A 13309-nucleotide genomic window follows, 5' to 3' on the forward strand; every position below is an offset into this window, starting at 1 on the left:
ACGGGTACAAAATAAATGCCCAGTCTTTGGAAGCGGTAACGTCCGTCAAGTATCTGGGTGTGACTGTTCGAAATGATCTCAAATGGAATGATCAGGCCACAAGACCGCTACGGTCGCAGGTTCGACTCCTGCCTCGGGCATGGATGTTTGTGATGTCCTTAGGTTCGTTAGGTTTAACTAGTTCTAAGTTCTAGGGGACTAATGACCTCAGCAGTTGAGTCCCATAGTGCTCAGAGCCATTAGAACCATTAGGAATGATCAGGTTACACAAGTAACGGGTAAGGCGAACTCTAGACTGCGATTTATTGGTAGAATCCTGAAGCGATGTAGTCCTTCAACAAAGGAAATAGCTTACAATATGTTAGTTCGTTCAGTGTTAGAGTATTGTTTGTCTGTGTGGGACCCTTACCAGTTGGGTCTGATTCAAGAGATTGAGAAGGTCCAAAGAAGAGCGGCAAGATTCGTAACTGGTATATTTAGCCATCGCGAGAGCGTTACAAATCTCATAGAAAGTTTGAAGTGGGACACACTTCCAGATAGACGGCGCGGTAAGCGGAAATGGATGGTCACTAAATTCCGAAATCCGATCTTCGCCGAGGATGTAGAGCATATATTATTACCACCAGATTTCAAATCGCGCAATGATCACGAATCAAAGATAAGGGAAATAAGAGCTCGTACTTAGGCGTTCAGACAGCCGTTTTTCCGTCGCGCGATCCACGAGTGGAACAGAGGGGGAAATATGACGGCGCGAATTGTGCCCTCCGCCACACACCACTTGGAGACTAGCTGAGTATGTATGTAGATGTAGATGTAGATAGATGTTGCACTAGATCTGTCTACATGAACTCACTGCATTCGTTTACAAGCCTTAATTTTGGGATCAAGTGACTCTGTCGTCTGTATCATTATGTCTAATAAATTTCATTTCGATCGGTGCTCCCCTCTTGGTGCGCTAGTTTCAATGTTCCTGAATGTATACAGGAAACAATGACATCTAAAATTCGTAATCGAAAACAGAAAAAAAGTATTAGACATGCAATGAATGTAACACACACTGTCTTAAAGATCTCCCTTTAGTGCGGTTTATCGTCACAAAGCGTCGAAAAATAAGACATCGGCAGTTAAACATGCTACTTTTATATCTTAGCTTGGAATTAGCTTTTGGTATTATTTAATGGCTAGTTATGGAAAGGAAAGGATTTACAGTGTGTAAACATTTTAGAGGACCTCGGCACCATAGTTATAGTCGATAAATGACAGCCTTCGAAAGTTTACAAACCACGAACCACACCTGTTGACTGTATGTGATGTATCTGGGCTGAAACTGATGATAGGATTAAAATAAAAGAATGTTTATGTATAAAATCACCCTGTTATTACTTAACACCACAATACATTAATCAGTTTTAAATTATTAATTCGTGTACAACTTAAAATGATGAACTATGACGACACAGAATTTTCCCGATACGGTGTACTTGATTATATGAGAAGATAATTAAGTATTTCGTTGCATTTCAACAGATAAGCACCAATTTTATGTATGTCTACAATGCTTTCCTTGCCCTCCTCAGAGGAAGCACAGCAGGAATAGTTCACACTTAGCCTAGTGATGCCAACACCATATACCTTACTACAGGAGAATTAGGATTGTTAGGTAACTGACAGTTCAACAAATCGGGCGGAGGTGAATAAAGCCCATCTCGCACGGAGTCAGATTCTCTGGAGGGTTACTCGCTGGCTTGCGCGACAGTTCCTAAGCAGTGTCAATCGAACGCTACGTTGCTTCCTTGCAAGAAGTTTCGCCTGTGATTGCTCCGGTGCTATTTCTCTTGCAGGGTTCTCTGAATGCTACCCGCAATGACCAAACAGGAGTCCTGTCGGCGCCTGACGACACAGCCTGGAAGGCATTGCCTCACCGCAAGAGTGTGGCCACGCTAGGAAGGTGCAAGACGGGAACATAACCTGAAAATGCCTTTTAGTTACCGCATGTGCCTCCACTGTGGAGCAAAGAAAGAATTAGGCCTTTAATTGATGCATGTGGAGAAGAATCGTTCTTATAGCCGAGAAAACACCCAGATGTTCTAACAAACACCTGCACTTTTGCCACGGTAGAACTTGCTCCAGATCTTGCAACTTAATGCCGCGTAACAGCTTCGGCAAGAGAGTTAGCTGTCTCCACTCCTTGCTAGCCACCAGTCAAGTGCACGTACGGTATATAGCTTTACCTCCATGGTCGTAGTATAGTACAGGGAAGCGTATTCATTTCTATCTACAACGTTGGAAGTAATCTGCTGTGTCAATAGCTCAGCGTGTCTTCTGTTCGAGTTCTCTTGTGGGAACTTCCACGGATGGTTGTCTTGGCCTGGTAAGCTTTCGTTTCTCATGTTAGAATCACTCTACCCAACGTGCTTCTTGTGAATATTCCTAGAATAGTTACTTTGCACTTAAGCAGCTGTGACGAAAAAGCACTGATAAAAGCATGAGAAGTCTTGTTGTATCGTGGTGCTTCTGTTATTAGTTAAACGATAAGTCCTCAAACTTGAAGTGCTATATATTACAAATCATTTTACTGAGCTACAGTTTGAGTCTAGTTTACCCATTTGGGAGGTTTACGTGGTGTTGCGTTCATCACCTAGCAAACTTGGACGAATCATACAACGTGTCAGACGGATTTAACGATTGATGTCACTACTGTTTCCTATCTGCAAATGTCCACAGCGTTGCCTTTTAGCGACATAGGGTACATTACAGATTTTGTGCAATGTGGGCGCTTTGGTGACGCTTCTTTCACCGCCTATATAGCTGTCAGTCACAGTATCATAGCAACAGCAGTCACTCTCCAAAAAAATTCAGAACTGATACAATGTAAAAACACATACAGCTTTGTGATTGTTGAGGTTTTCCAGGCGTGATGCACATTCCTTACGATTTCGGACTTGCAGCCGGATGACTTCGACAACTTGCCACTATATTTCGGCTCACAAGCATTCTGCCATCTTCAGGTGAATTTTGCACTGGAGACTGCTGGTGCGCGTCGCTGAATTTATGCTAAAGAGTGGTATACGAGCGTAGGTTTTCTCAGCTTAACAGCCTTTTGTCGAATTTAGCGCCCTCTCTCGAATATTGCTCCATATGGAAAGCGGAAACGCCTGCGGGATGGTGATCAATGTCACTCTCTCTGTCGAATTTCTGGTCTCCAGACTTGAAATTCAGTTGCCAAAATAATAAAATTAACTCTCGCTTGGCGTGTCATTAGGCGTGAAATTTTGTCTTTCTGATCGGAGGATTCACCGGGTCCCAAGTCTTACCAGGTTAAAGCAGCCATCACGATTGATAAGGTCTTCCACCAAATATATTTCTATAGATTCCTTGATAACTGAATCTCTGAACGATGTCGTGGCCAAGATTTATAGCACGTTCTATAAATTATTCTGTTACAAAAGTCTTGGCCACGACGAGATACTTCTGGGTTTAAATTATTAAGGAGTCGGTATGGAAATACGGTTTGTGGAAGATCTTAATAATATTGCTGGCGAATTTCAACTTGCTAAGGCTTCGGATATTTTCAGAAAGACAAAGATTCACTCTTAATGACGCGTCGAGCGACAGTTAGTTTTAGGATTTTGATAACTGAACCTTAACTCCACATGCCAGCAGTTCGTGCGTGCGGCATTGCGTCGATTTTCGTGATAGAGTCAGCGACACGCACCATCAGTCTCCACTGTAAAATTCACTTGAAGATGGCTGAATGGTTGTCAACCGAAATATCGTGGCAAGATGTCGACGTCACCAGGCTGCAAGCGCGAAGCCCCATGGAATAAATAGACCTGTGTTTGTGACGTATTTCAGACGAGTATGAGGGCAGAGCACAGTGTCCAGGTACAGAGGGGGGCGTATCGAACGCGTTCTAGGTCGGTTCGTCGCAGCAGCGGCCGTCGCTGAGGAAGCGGAATCCCGGCGGGCAGGCGGCGTCCAGCTGCTCCCTGTAGCAGGATCCGCGGGTCTCCTGGTTGGGCACGAACCAGCAGGTGGCTGTGCGCCCGCTGGGGCCCGTCACTGAGAACTCGTACCGTTCCGAGGGCAGCCCTTCTCTGGAGTCGCAGCCCACGTAAGGAAACGACACATCGGGAGGGCTCCAGCCGGACGGGTCCTGTGGGCACAGAAAGGTTCCAGCTCTAACATCGCACTCAGTCAGCTCATACACAGGATCTCTCAGACCTTTGGTCCAAAAGAAACAGGTGATAATGGGTCCATCACCGAATGCACTGAGATGACAAAACTCAGGGGACACCAATGTCCACATACACAGATGGCGGTAGTATCACGTACACAAGGTATAAAATGGCACTGCATTGACGAAACTGTCGTTTCACGTGTTTCATGTGAGAAGGTTTCCGACGTGGTTAAGGCTGCACGATGGGAATTAACACACTTTGAACGAGGAATGGTTGTTGGAACTAGACGAATGGGGCATTCCGTTTCGGAAATCCTTAGGGAATTCAGTATTCCGAGATCTACAGTGTCAAGAGTGTGTCGAGAATACCAAATTTCAGGCATTGCCTATCTCCTCGGACAACGCAGTGGCCAACTACACAACTGGCTATTAAAATTGCTACACCAAGAAGAAATGCAGATGATAAACGGGTATTCATTGGACAAATAAATTATATTAGAACTTACATGTGATTACATTTTCACGCAATTAGGGGGAATAGATCCTGAGAAATCAGTACCCAGAACAACCACCTCTGGCCATAATAACGGCCTTGATACGCCTGGGCAAGGAGTCAAACAGAGCTTGGATGACGTGTACAGGTACAGCTGCCCCTGCAGCTTCAACACGATACCACAGTTCATCAAGAATAGTGACTGGCGTATTGTCACGAGCCATTTGCTCGGCCACCATTGACCAGACGTTTTCAGTTGGTGAGAGATCTGGAGAATGTGCTGGCGATGGCGGCAGTCGAACATTTTCTGTATCCAGAAAGGCCCGAACAGGACCTGCAACATGCGGTCGTGCATTATCCTGCTGAAATGTAGGGTTTCGGAGGAATCGAAAGAAGAGTACAGCCACGGGTCTTAACACATCTGAAATGTAACGTCCACTGTTCAAAGTGCCGTCAATACGAACAAGAGGTGACCGAGACGTGTAACCAATGGCACCCCATACCATCACTCCGGGTGATACGCCAGTATGGCGATGACGAATACACGCTTCCAATGTGCGTTCACCGCGATCTCGTCAAAAACGGATGCGACCATCATGGTGCTGTAAACCGAACCTGGATTCATCCGAAAAAATGACGTTTTGCCATCCGTGCACCCAGGTTCGTCGTTGAGTACACCATCGCAGGCGATCCTGTCTGTGATGCAGCGTCAAGGGTAACTGCAGCCATGGTCTCCGAGCTGATAGTCCATGCTGCTGCAAACGTCGTCGAACTGTTCGTGCAGATGGTTGTTGTCTTGCAAACGTGCCCATCTGTTGACTCAGGGATCGAGACGTGGCTGCACGATCCGTTACAGCTATGAAGGTAAGATGCCTATCATATCGACTGCTAGTAATACGAGGCCGTTGCGATCCAGCACGGCGTTCCGTGTTACCTTCCTGAACCCACCGATTCCATATTCTGCTAACAGTCATTCGATCTCGACCAACGCAAGCAGCAATGTCGTGATACGATAAACCCCAATCGCGATAGGCTGCAATCCTACCAATATCAAAGTCGTAAACGTGATGGTACGCATTTCTCCTCCTTACACGAGGCATCACAACAACGTTTCAACAGGCACCGCCGGTCAACTGCTGTTTGTGTATGAGAAATCGGTTGGAAACTTTCCTCATGTCAGCACGTTGTAGGTGTCGGCACCGGCGCCAACCTTGTGTGAATGCTCTGAAAAGCTATTCATCTGCACATCACAGCATCTTCTTCCTGTCGGTTAAATTTCGCGTCTGTAGCACGTCATCTTCGTAGAGTAGCAGTTTTAATGGCCAGTAGTGTATCTTCACCCTACGACCGAGAACAGCGGCATTTGCGTAGAGATTTAAATGCTAACAGACAAGCAACACTTCGTGAAAGAATCACAAAAATCAGTGTGGAGTGTACGACGAACGTATCTGTCAGAAGAGTGCGGCGATATTTGACTTCAGTTGGCTATAGCAGCAGACTACCGATAAGAGTGTCTTTGCAAAGAGCACGATATCGCCTGTTGGTGACCATATCGGCTGGACGCTAGACGACTGGAAAACAGTGACCTATCAGACGAATCCCGATTTCGGTTGGTAATAGCTGATGATAGGATTCGAGTGTAGTGCAGACCCCACGAATCCATGGACCCAAGTTGTCACAAGGCACAGTAAGCCGGTGGTGCCTCCACAATTATGTGGCCTGTGTTTACGTGGAATGGAGTGTGTCCTCTGGTCCAGCTGAATCCATCATTGACTGGAAATGGCTATGTTCGGCTACTTGCAGACCATCTGCAGCCGTTCATGGACTGTACGTTTCCAAACAAGGACGGAAGTTTAATGGATGACAATTAACCATGTCACCGGATCTCTGTTGTTACCAACTGGTTTGAGGAGCATTCTGGACAATTCGAGCAAATGATTTGGCCACACAGATCTCCCGGCATGAATCAATTCGAGTACTTATAGAACATAACCGATAGGAAAGTTCGTGCACAAAATCCTGCATTGGTAACACTTCCGAAATTATGAACGGCTATAGAGGCGGCGTAGCTCAATATTTCTGGAGGGCGCTTCCAACGAGTTGTTGAATCCATGTCACGTTGAGTTCCCGCACTGCCTCGGGCAAAACAGGTCCGGCACGATATTAGGACGTATCCGATGATGTGTCACCTCAGTCTATAATGAGATAGGTAACCAATGGTTCGAAATGCATATTTACTGTGTTATGGACATACAGAACACACAAAGCATAACAACAACGAAGCTCATAGGAACTGTTCAAAGTGTCGTTCACCAGTCTCTGTTCATGCATGGCAACGGCGCATGAAGTTCTGCTGCATTCTCTCGAAGATCCCTGGCGTCTGTCGTATCAGGAGGCAGGAAATTTGGGCCCAGCAAGCAGGTCTTCATCCGTTTCCATCGTCTTGACCTAACCCCAGAGGAAAAGGTCTATAGATGTGAGATCCACCGGTGGCGCTGGCCGTGGGACAGGACCTCCTCTTTAAGTTCAACGATGATGGTACTTGTTGTTCAGGTGCTTGCGAACATTAACATCAAAGTGGGCTGGTGCACCGTCGTGCTAAAACCACATCCTTTCGCGGAAAACGAGGGGTACAGTCGGCGATAACTGTGGGAACACATCTCATGGACAATTCGAACGGGAGGCAGCAAATAAGGTCCTATTTACACAGAGAATCGTTGCTGGTGGACACCGATGTGGGTGGTGGGGATTGTCCTCACTCTAGACATGGCTGTTGGGCTGTTGAAAACACCATCACGGGTGAGTGAGGTCTCGTCCGTGAACAACACAAACTCTACGAAGTTGGGCACTGCAGTACGGCGGTGGGTAATCCATTGACAGAAGTGAATGCGGGGCTCAGAATCCTTTGGTCCCAGAGCTTGCACACGTTCTTTATGATAGGCGTGTAATAACTGTTCCACCAGTACTCTACGCGGTATCCTTCGAAGTGAGCGTTTCACCGATAAGTTCAAGGGTACTTATTGCTGGGTCGTCGATCACACGATCCAACATCAACCCCTTAAAGTCTAATGTTCGGACATGTCTTTGGCGGAACCTTTGGCCTGCTCTCTATGACGTGAACGATCCCGTCTCTCCTAAGTTGGTATCCAGGGGAGGTAAACTTCTTCCTGTTAGGATGACGCCTGTTGGGAAAGCGTTCTCTATACATTCGTGCTGCTTTAAGAACACTACCCCTGCCACACCGCACATTAAATGCATGTCTGCAAACTGTCGCCACAAGTAACGTTCCATCTTTGACTACGTGCATTGTACACAGTAAAACACCTCTTCAAGGAGATATCACAAGCTGGCACCAGGAATGTGTGCTACCGGTGCGATGCGTTCGGTCGTCACGTGATACGCCGGCATTAGCTGAGTTGTATATGGTACGTTTGTGTGGTCGTCGGGTGTGTGCGCTGTTTGTCACCCGCTGCCTGCTTCAGAACACGGCAGACAGCCGGGACCTTTGCGAGAATGCAGAAGAACTGCGTGCGCAGTTGCAATACATGCGCTGAGACTGGCGGTGCTCACTTTGAACAATTATATGAACTGCGTTGTCAAAAATGTTCAAATGTGTGTGAATTCCTAAGGGACCAAACTGCTGAGGTCATCGATCCCTAGACATATACACTATTTAAACTAACTCATGCTAAGAGCAACACAAACACCCATGCCCATGGGAGGACTCTAAACTCCGGCGGGAGCGGCCGCGCAATCCGTGACATGGCACCTCAAACCGGGCGGCCACTCCGCGCGGCAGCTGCGTTGTCGTTGTACTGTGTACGCTGTGTATGTCCGTAACACAATGAATATGTAGTTTCGACCCTTTTTTCCGTATCTTAATATAATCGGTTGTGGACCCACTATCACCTGTTTCAGTTTGACCCAAAAGGTTTAAGACACCCTGTATGGAGAGTGCACCTTGACTACTCCAAATGCGTATCATTTCTAGTTTTCCTTCATTGGTATACTTTGTACTCACACAAAAATTCAATTGAAGGTGTCTGACTGAACAATCTGTGTGACTTTTCCATGTATTCCCATTTGTTTATCGACAACTGCGGCAAGTGGACGAGTTATGCCAGTTCGCATATCTGCACTGTTTTCTACTACCGGACAGTCAATGTCAGTTTTCTGTTACATATTTAATTACGTCGTGTTTTGTTGAAAAGTACAGGGAGTGGACCAAAACACCTTCCAGCAGACTCCGAGTAGATAAATACAAGTCCTGTATGGTTTTCAAGGGAATCTTATACTATTCGTCGTACAAAATAGTGTCAAGTCAGGTAATGATTATGGAGGCGGATAGCGATCACCGAGGCGGCTCTCCAAAGAAGACCACAAAAGCTCAACAATATTTAACTCCAGTAATTGCGGTGACCAAGGAAGATGCGATACTTCACCCCGTTGCTCACAAAACCAGTCCACGACGAAATGAACTCTGTAAACAGGGTCCCGTGCGTCTTGGAACACATTATCAAAATATGAAAAAAAATTGTAACATGAGAAGGACCTGATCCACCAAAATCGTCACATAATCCCTGGCAATAATGTGACCTTGCAGAATACCACTGGGGAACGAAGAATACCACGATATGGCTGCCCAAATCTTCACCGAACCCCCGCTATGTTTCAGTCAGTTTGCATTGTGTGTCTGAGATGGTATACGCCAGACGTAAACTCGGCCACAAGTTCAAAACACTTTGAAACAAGACGCATCCGCCCAGATGAATTTCTCCCACTGCTTGGAAGACCTCTGTGACTTCAGCACCAGGTTTTAATGTTAAAGGTATTTGAATCACTGATGAGCTGTCGTAGAATTCTTGCTGTCCCTGCAATTCCATTTTAACGGTGCTGACAGTGTTTGCGAGTGCGACATTCAGCTGTCGTTCTCATATTTTTCCACACAATCCTCTTCAATGACTGTCCGTCACGATCACCCAGCGGAAGATGTTTTTTTCGTTTCACTGCGGGTGGTATAAATTTAGATACTGTGCTTGTTGAAACACCAAACCATTCTGCTACATTGCTAACGGAAGCACGTAACAGTGGGCGCCACCAATTTGCCCTCTTTGGAATGCACTTAGCTACGACATAATGCAATATCTTCGTAATGAAGAAAGTTACAAAAAAGGCAACCTTGCTGGTTAATGTCCCCTTGGTAGCTGCAATACATTTGCTTGCCACATGTTTTGTTTTGCTTCTGGATGAAAAGTTATATGAGGTGGTCCCGATGAACGTTGTTGTTGTGGTCTTCAGTCCTGAGACTGGTTTGATGCAGCTCTCCATGCTACTCTATCCTGTGCAAGCTTCTTCATCTCCCAGTACTTACTGCAACCTACATCCTTCTGAATCTGCTTAGTGTATTCAACTCTTGGTCTTCCTCTACGATTTTTACCCTCCACGCTGCCCTCCAATGCTAAATTTGTGATCCCTTGATGCCTCAGAACATGTCCTACCAACCGGTCCCTTCTTCTTGTCAAGTTGTGCCACAAACTCCTCTTCTCCCCAATTCTACTCAATACCTCCTTATTAGTTATGTGAGCTACCCATCTAATCTTCAGTATTCTTCTGTAGCACCACATTTCGAAAGCTTCTATTCTCTTCTTGTCCAAACTGTTTATCGTCCATGTTTCACTTCCATACATGGCTACACTCCATACAAATACTTTCAGAAACTACTTCCTGACACTTAAATCTACACTCAATGTTAAAAAATTTCTTTTCTTCAGATACGCTTTCCATTCCATTGCCAGTCTAAATTTTATATCCTCTCTACTTCGACCATCATCAGTTATTTTGCTCCCCAAATAGCAAAACTCCTTTACTACTTTACGTGTCTCATTTCCTAATCTAATTCCCTCAGCACCACCCGACTTAATTCGACTACATTCCATTATCCTCGTTTTTCTTTCCTTGATGTTCATCTTATATCCTCCTTTCAAGACACTGTCCATTCCGTTCAACTGCTCTTCCAAGTCCTTTGCTGTCTCTGACAGAATTACAATGTCATCGGCGAACCTCAACGTTTTTATTTCTTCTCCATGGACTTTAATACCTACTCCGAATTTTTCTTTTGTTTCCTTTACTGCTTGCACAGTATACAGATTGAATAACATCGGGGACAGGCTACAACCCTGTCTCACTCCCTTCCCAATCGCTGCTTCCCTTTCATGCCCCTCGACTCTTATAACTGCCATCTGGTTTCTGTACAAATTGTAAATAGCCTTTCGCTCCCTGTATTTTACCCCTGCCACCTTTAGAATTTGAACGAGAATATTCTAGGCAACATTGTCAAAAGCTTACCCTAGGTCTACAAATGCTAGAAATGTAGGTTTGCCTTTCCTTAATCTATTTTCTAAGATAAATCGTAGGGTCAGTATTGCCTCACGTGTTCCAACATTTCTGCGGAATCCAAACTGATCTTCGCCGTGGTCGGCTTCTACCAGTTTTTCCATTCGTCTGTAAAGAATTCGCGTTAGCATTTTGCAGCTGTGACTTATTAAACTGATAGTTCGGTAATTTTCTCATCTGTCAACACCTGCTTTCTTTGGTATTGGAATTATTATATTCTTCATGAAGTCTGAGGGTATTTTGCCTGTCTCATACATCTTGCTCACCAGATGGTAGAGTTTGGTTAGGACTGGCTCTCCCAAGGCCGTCAGTAGTTCCAATGGAATGTTGTCTACTCCCGGGGCCTTGTTTCGACTCAGGTCTTTCAGTGCTCTGTCGAACCCTTCACGCAGTATCGTATCTCCCATTTCATCTTCATCTACATCCTCTTCCATTTCCATAATATTGTCCTCAAGTACATCGCCCTTGTATAGACCCTCCATATACTCCTTCCACCTTTCTGCTTTCCCTTCTTTGCTTAGAACTGGGTTTCCATCTGAGTTCTTAATATTCATACAAGTGGCTCTCTTTTCTCCAAAGGTCTCTTTAGTTTTCCTTTAGGCAGTATCTATCTTACCCCTAGTGAGATAAGCCTCTACATCCTTACATTTGTCCTCTAGCCATCCCTGCTTTGCCATTTTGCACTTCCTGTCGATCTCAATTTTGGACGTTTGTATTCCTTTTTGCCTGCTTCATTTACTGCATTTTTGTATTTTATCCTTTTATCAATTAAATTCAATATTTCTTCTGTTACCCAAGGATTTCTACTAGCCCTCGTCTTTTTGCCTACTTGATCCTCTGCTGCCTTCACTACTTCATCCCTCAGAGCTACCCATTCTTCTTCTACTGTACTTCTTTCCCCCATTCCTGTCAATTGTTCCCATATGCTCTCCCTGAAACTCTGTACAACCTCTGGTTTAGTCAGTTTATCCAGGTCCCATCTCCTTAAATTCCCACCTTTTTGCAGTTTCTTCAGTTTCAATCTGCAGTTCATAACCAATAGATTGTGGTCAGAGTCCACATCTGCCCCTGGAAATGTCTTACAGTTTAAAACCTGGTTCCTGAATCTCTGTGTTACCATTATATAATCTATCTGATACCTTCTAGTATCTCCAGGATTCTTCCATGTATACAACCTTCTTTTATGATTCTTGAACTAAGTGTTAGCTATAAGACACCCTAAAATATTTCTACTAAAATCTAGTCATGCATACACACACACACACACACACACACACACACACACACACACACACACATACATACATACACGCACACACACAAAACATCTACATCTACATGGTTACTCTGCATTTCACACCTAAGTGCCTGGCAGAGGGTTCATCGTACCATTTTCATACTATTTCGCTACCATTCCACTCTCGAATGGCGCATGGGAAAAAGGAACACCTAAATCTTTTCGTTCGAGTTCTGATTTCTCGTATTTTATTATGATGATCATTTCTCCCTACGTAGGTGGGTGTCAACAAAATATTTTCGCATTCGGAAGAGAAAGTTGGTGATTGAAATTTCGTAAATAGATCTCACCGCAAAGAAAACCGCCTTTGTTTCAGTGACTGCTACGAGAACTCGCGTATCATATCAATGACACTCTCGCCCCTATTCCGCGATAACACGAAACGAGCTTCCCTTCTCTGCACTTTTTCGATATCCTCCGTCAATCGTACCTGGTAAGGATCCCACACCGCGCACCAGTATTCCAGCAGAGGACGGACAAGTGTGATGTAGGCTGGCTCTGTAGTGGGTTTGTCGCATCTTCTAAGTGTTCTGCCAACAAAGCGTAGTCTTTGTTTCACCATCCCCACAATATTATCTATGTGGTCTTTCCAATTAAGTTGCTCGTAATTGTAATTCCAAGGTATCTAGTCGAATTGACAGCCCTTAGATTGGTGCGATTTATCGTATACCCAAAATTTATAGGATTTCTTTTAGTACACATGTGGATGACATCGCACTTCTCTTTGTTTAGTGTCAATTACCACTTTTCGCACCATACAGAAATTCTCTCTAGATCATTTTGTAATTGGAATTAATCGTCTGATATTTTAGTAGACGGTAAATTACTGCGTCATCTGCAAACAATCTAAGGGGGCTGCTCAGATTATTACCTAAATCATTTATGTAAATCAGGAACAGCAGAGGGCCTATGACACTACCTTGCGTAACGACAGATATCACTTATG

The 13309-nt window shown here is 44.8% G+C and overlaps 1 protein-coding gene across 1 annotated transcript in view; it reads right to left on the bottom strand.

Annotated features, from left to right (window-relative positions):
• Window positions 1-1355: 1355 nt before the first annotated feature.
• LOC126100818 (uncharacterized) overlaps window positions 1356-13309 on the bottom strand; it is an 87669-nt gene continuing 75715 nt past the window's right edge. The window contains exon 4 of the mRNA XM_049911449.1: window positions 1356-4156. Coding sequence (XP_049767406.1) covers window positions 3914-4156 — 243 coding nt within the window. The 3' untranslated portion in view covers window positions 1356-3913. The remainder of the gene's footprint in view (window positions 4157-13309) is intronic.

The sequence above is a fragment of the Schistocerca cancellata genome, chromosome 9 (assembly GCF_023864275.1).
Source record: "Schistocerca cancellata isolate TAMUIC-IGC-003103 chromosome 9, iqSchCanc2.1, whole genome shotgun sequence".
Lineage (NCBI taxonomy): Eukaryota > Metazoa > Arthropoda > Insecta > Orthoptera > Acrididae > Schistocerca > Schistocerca cancellata.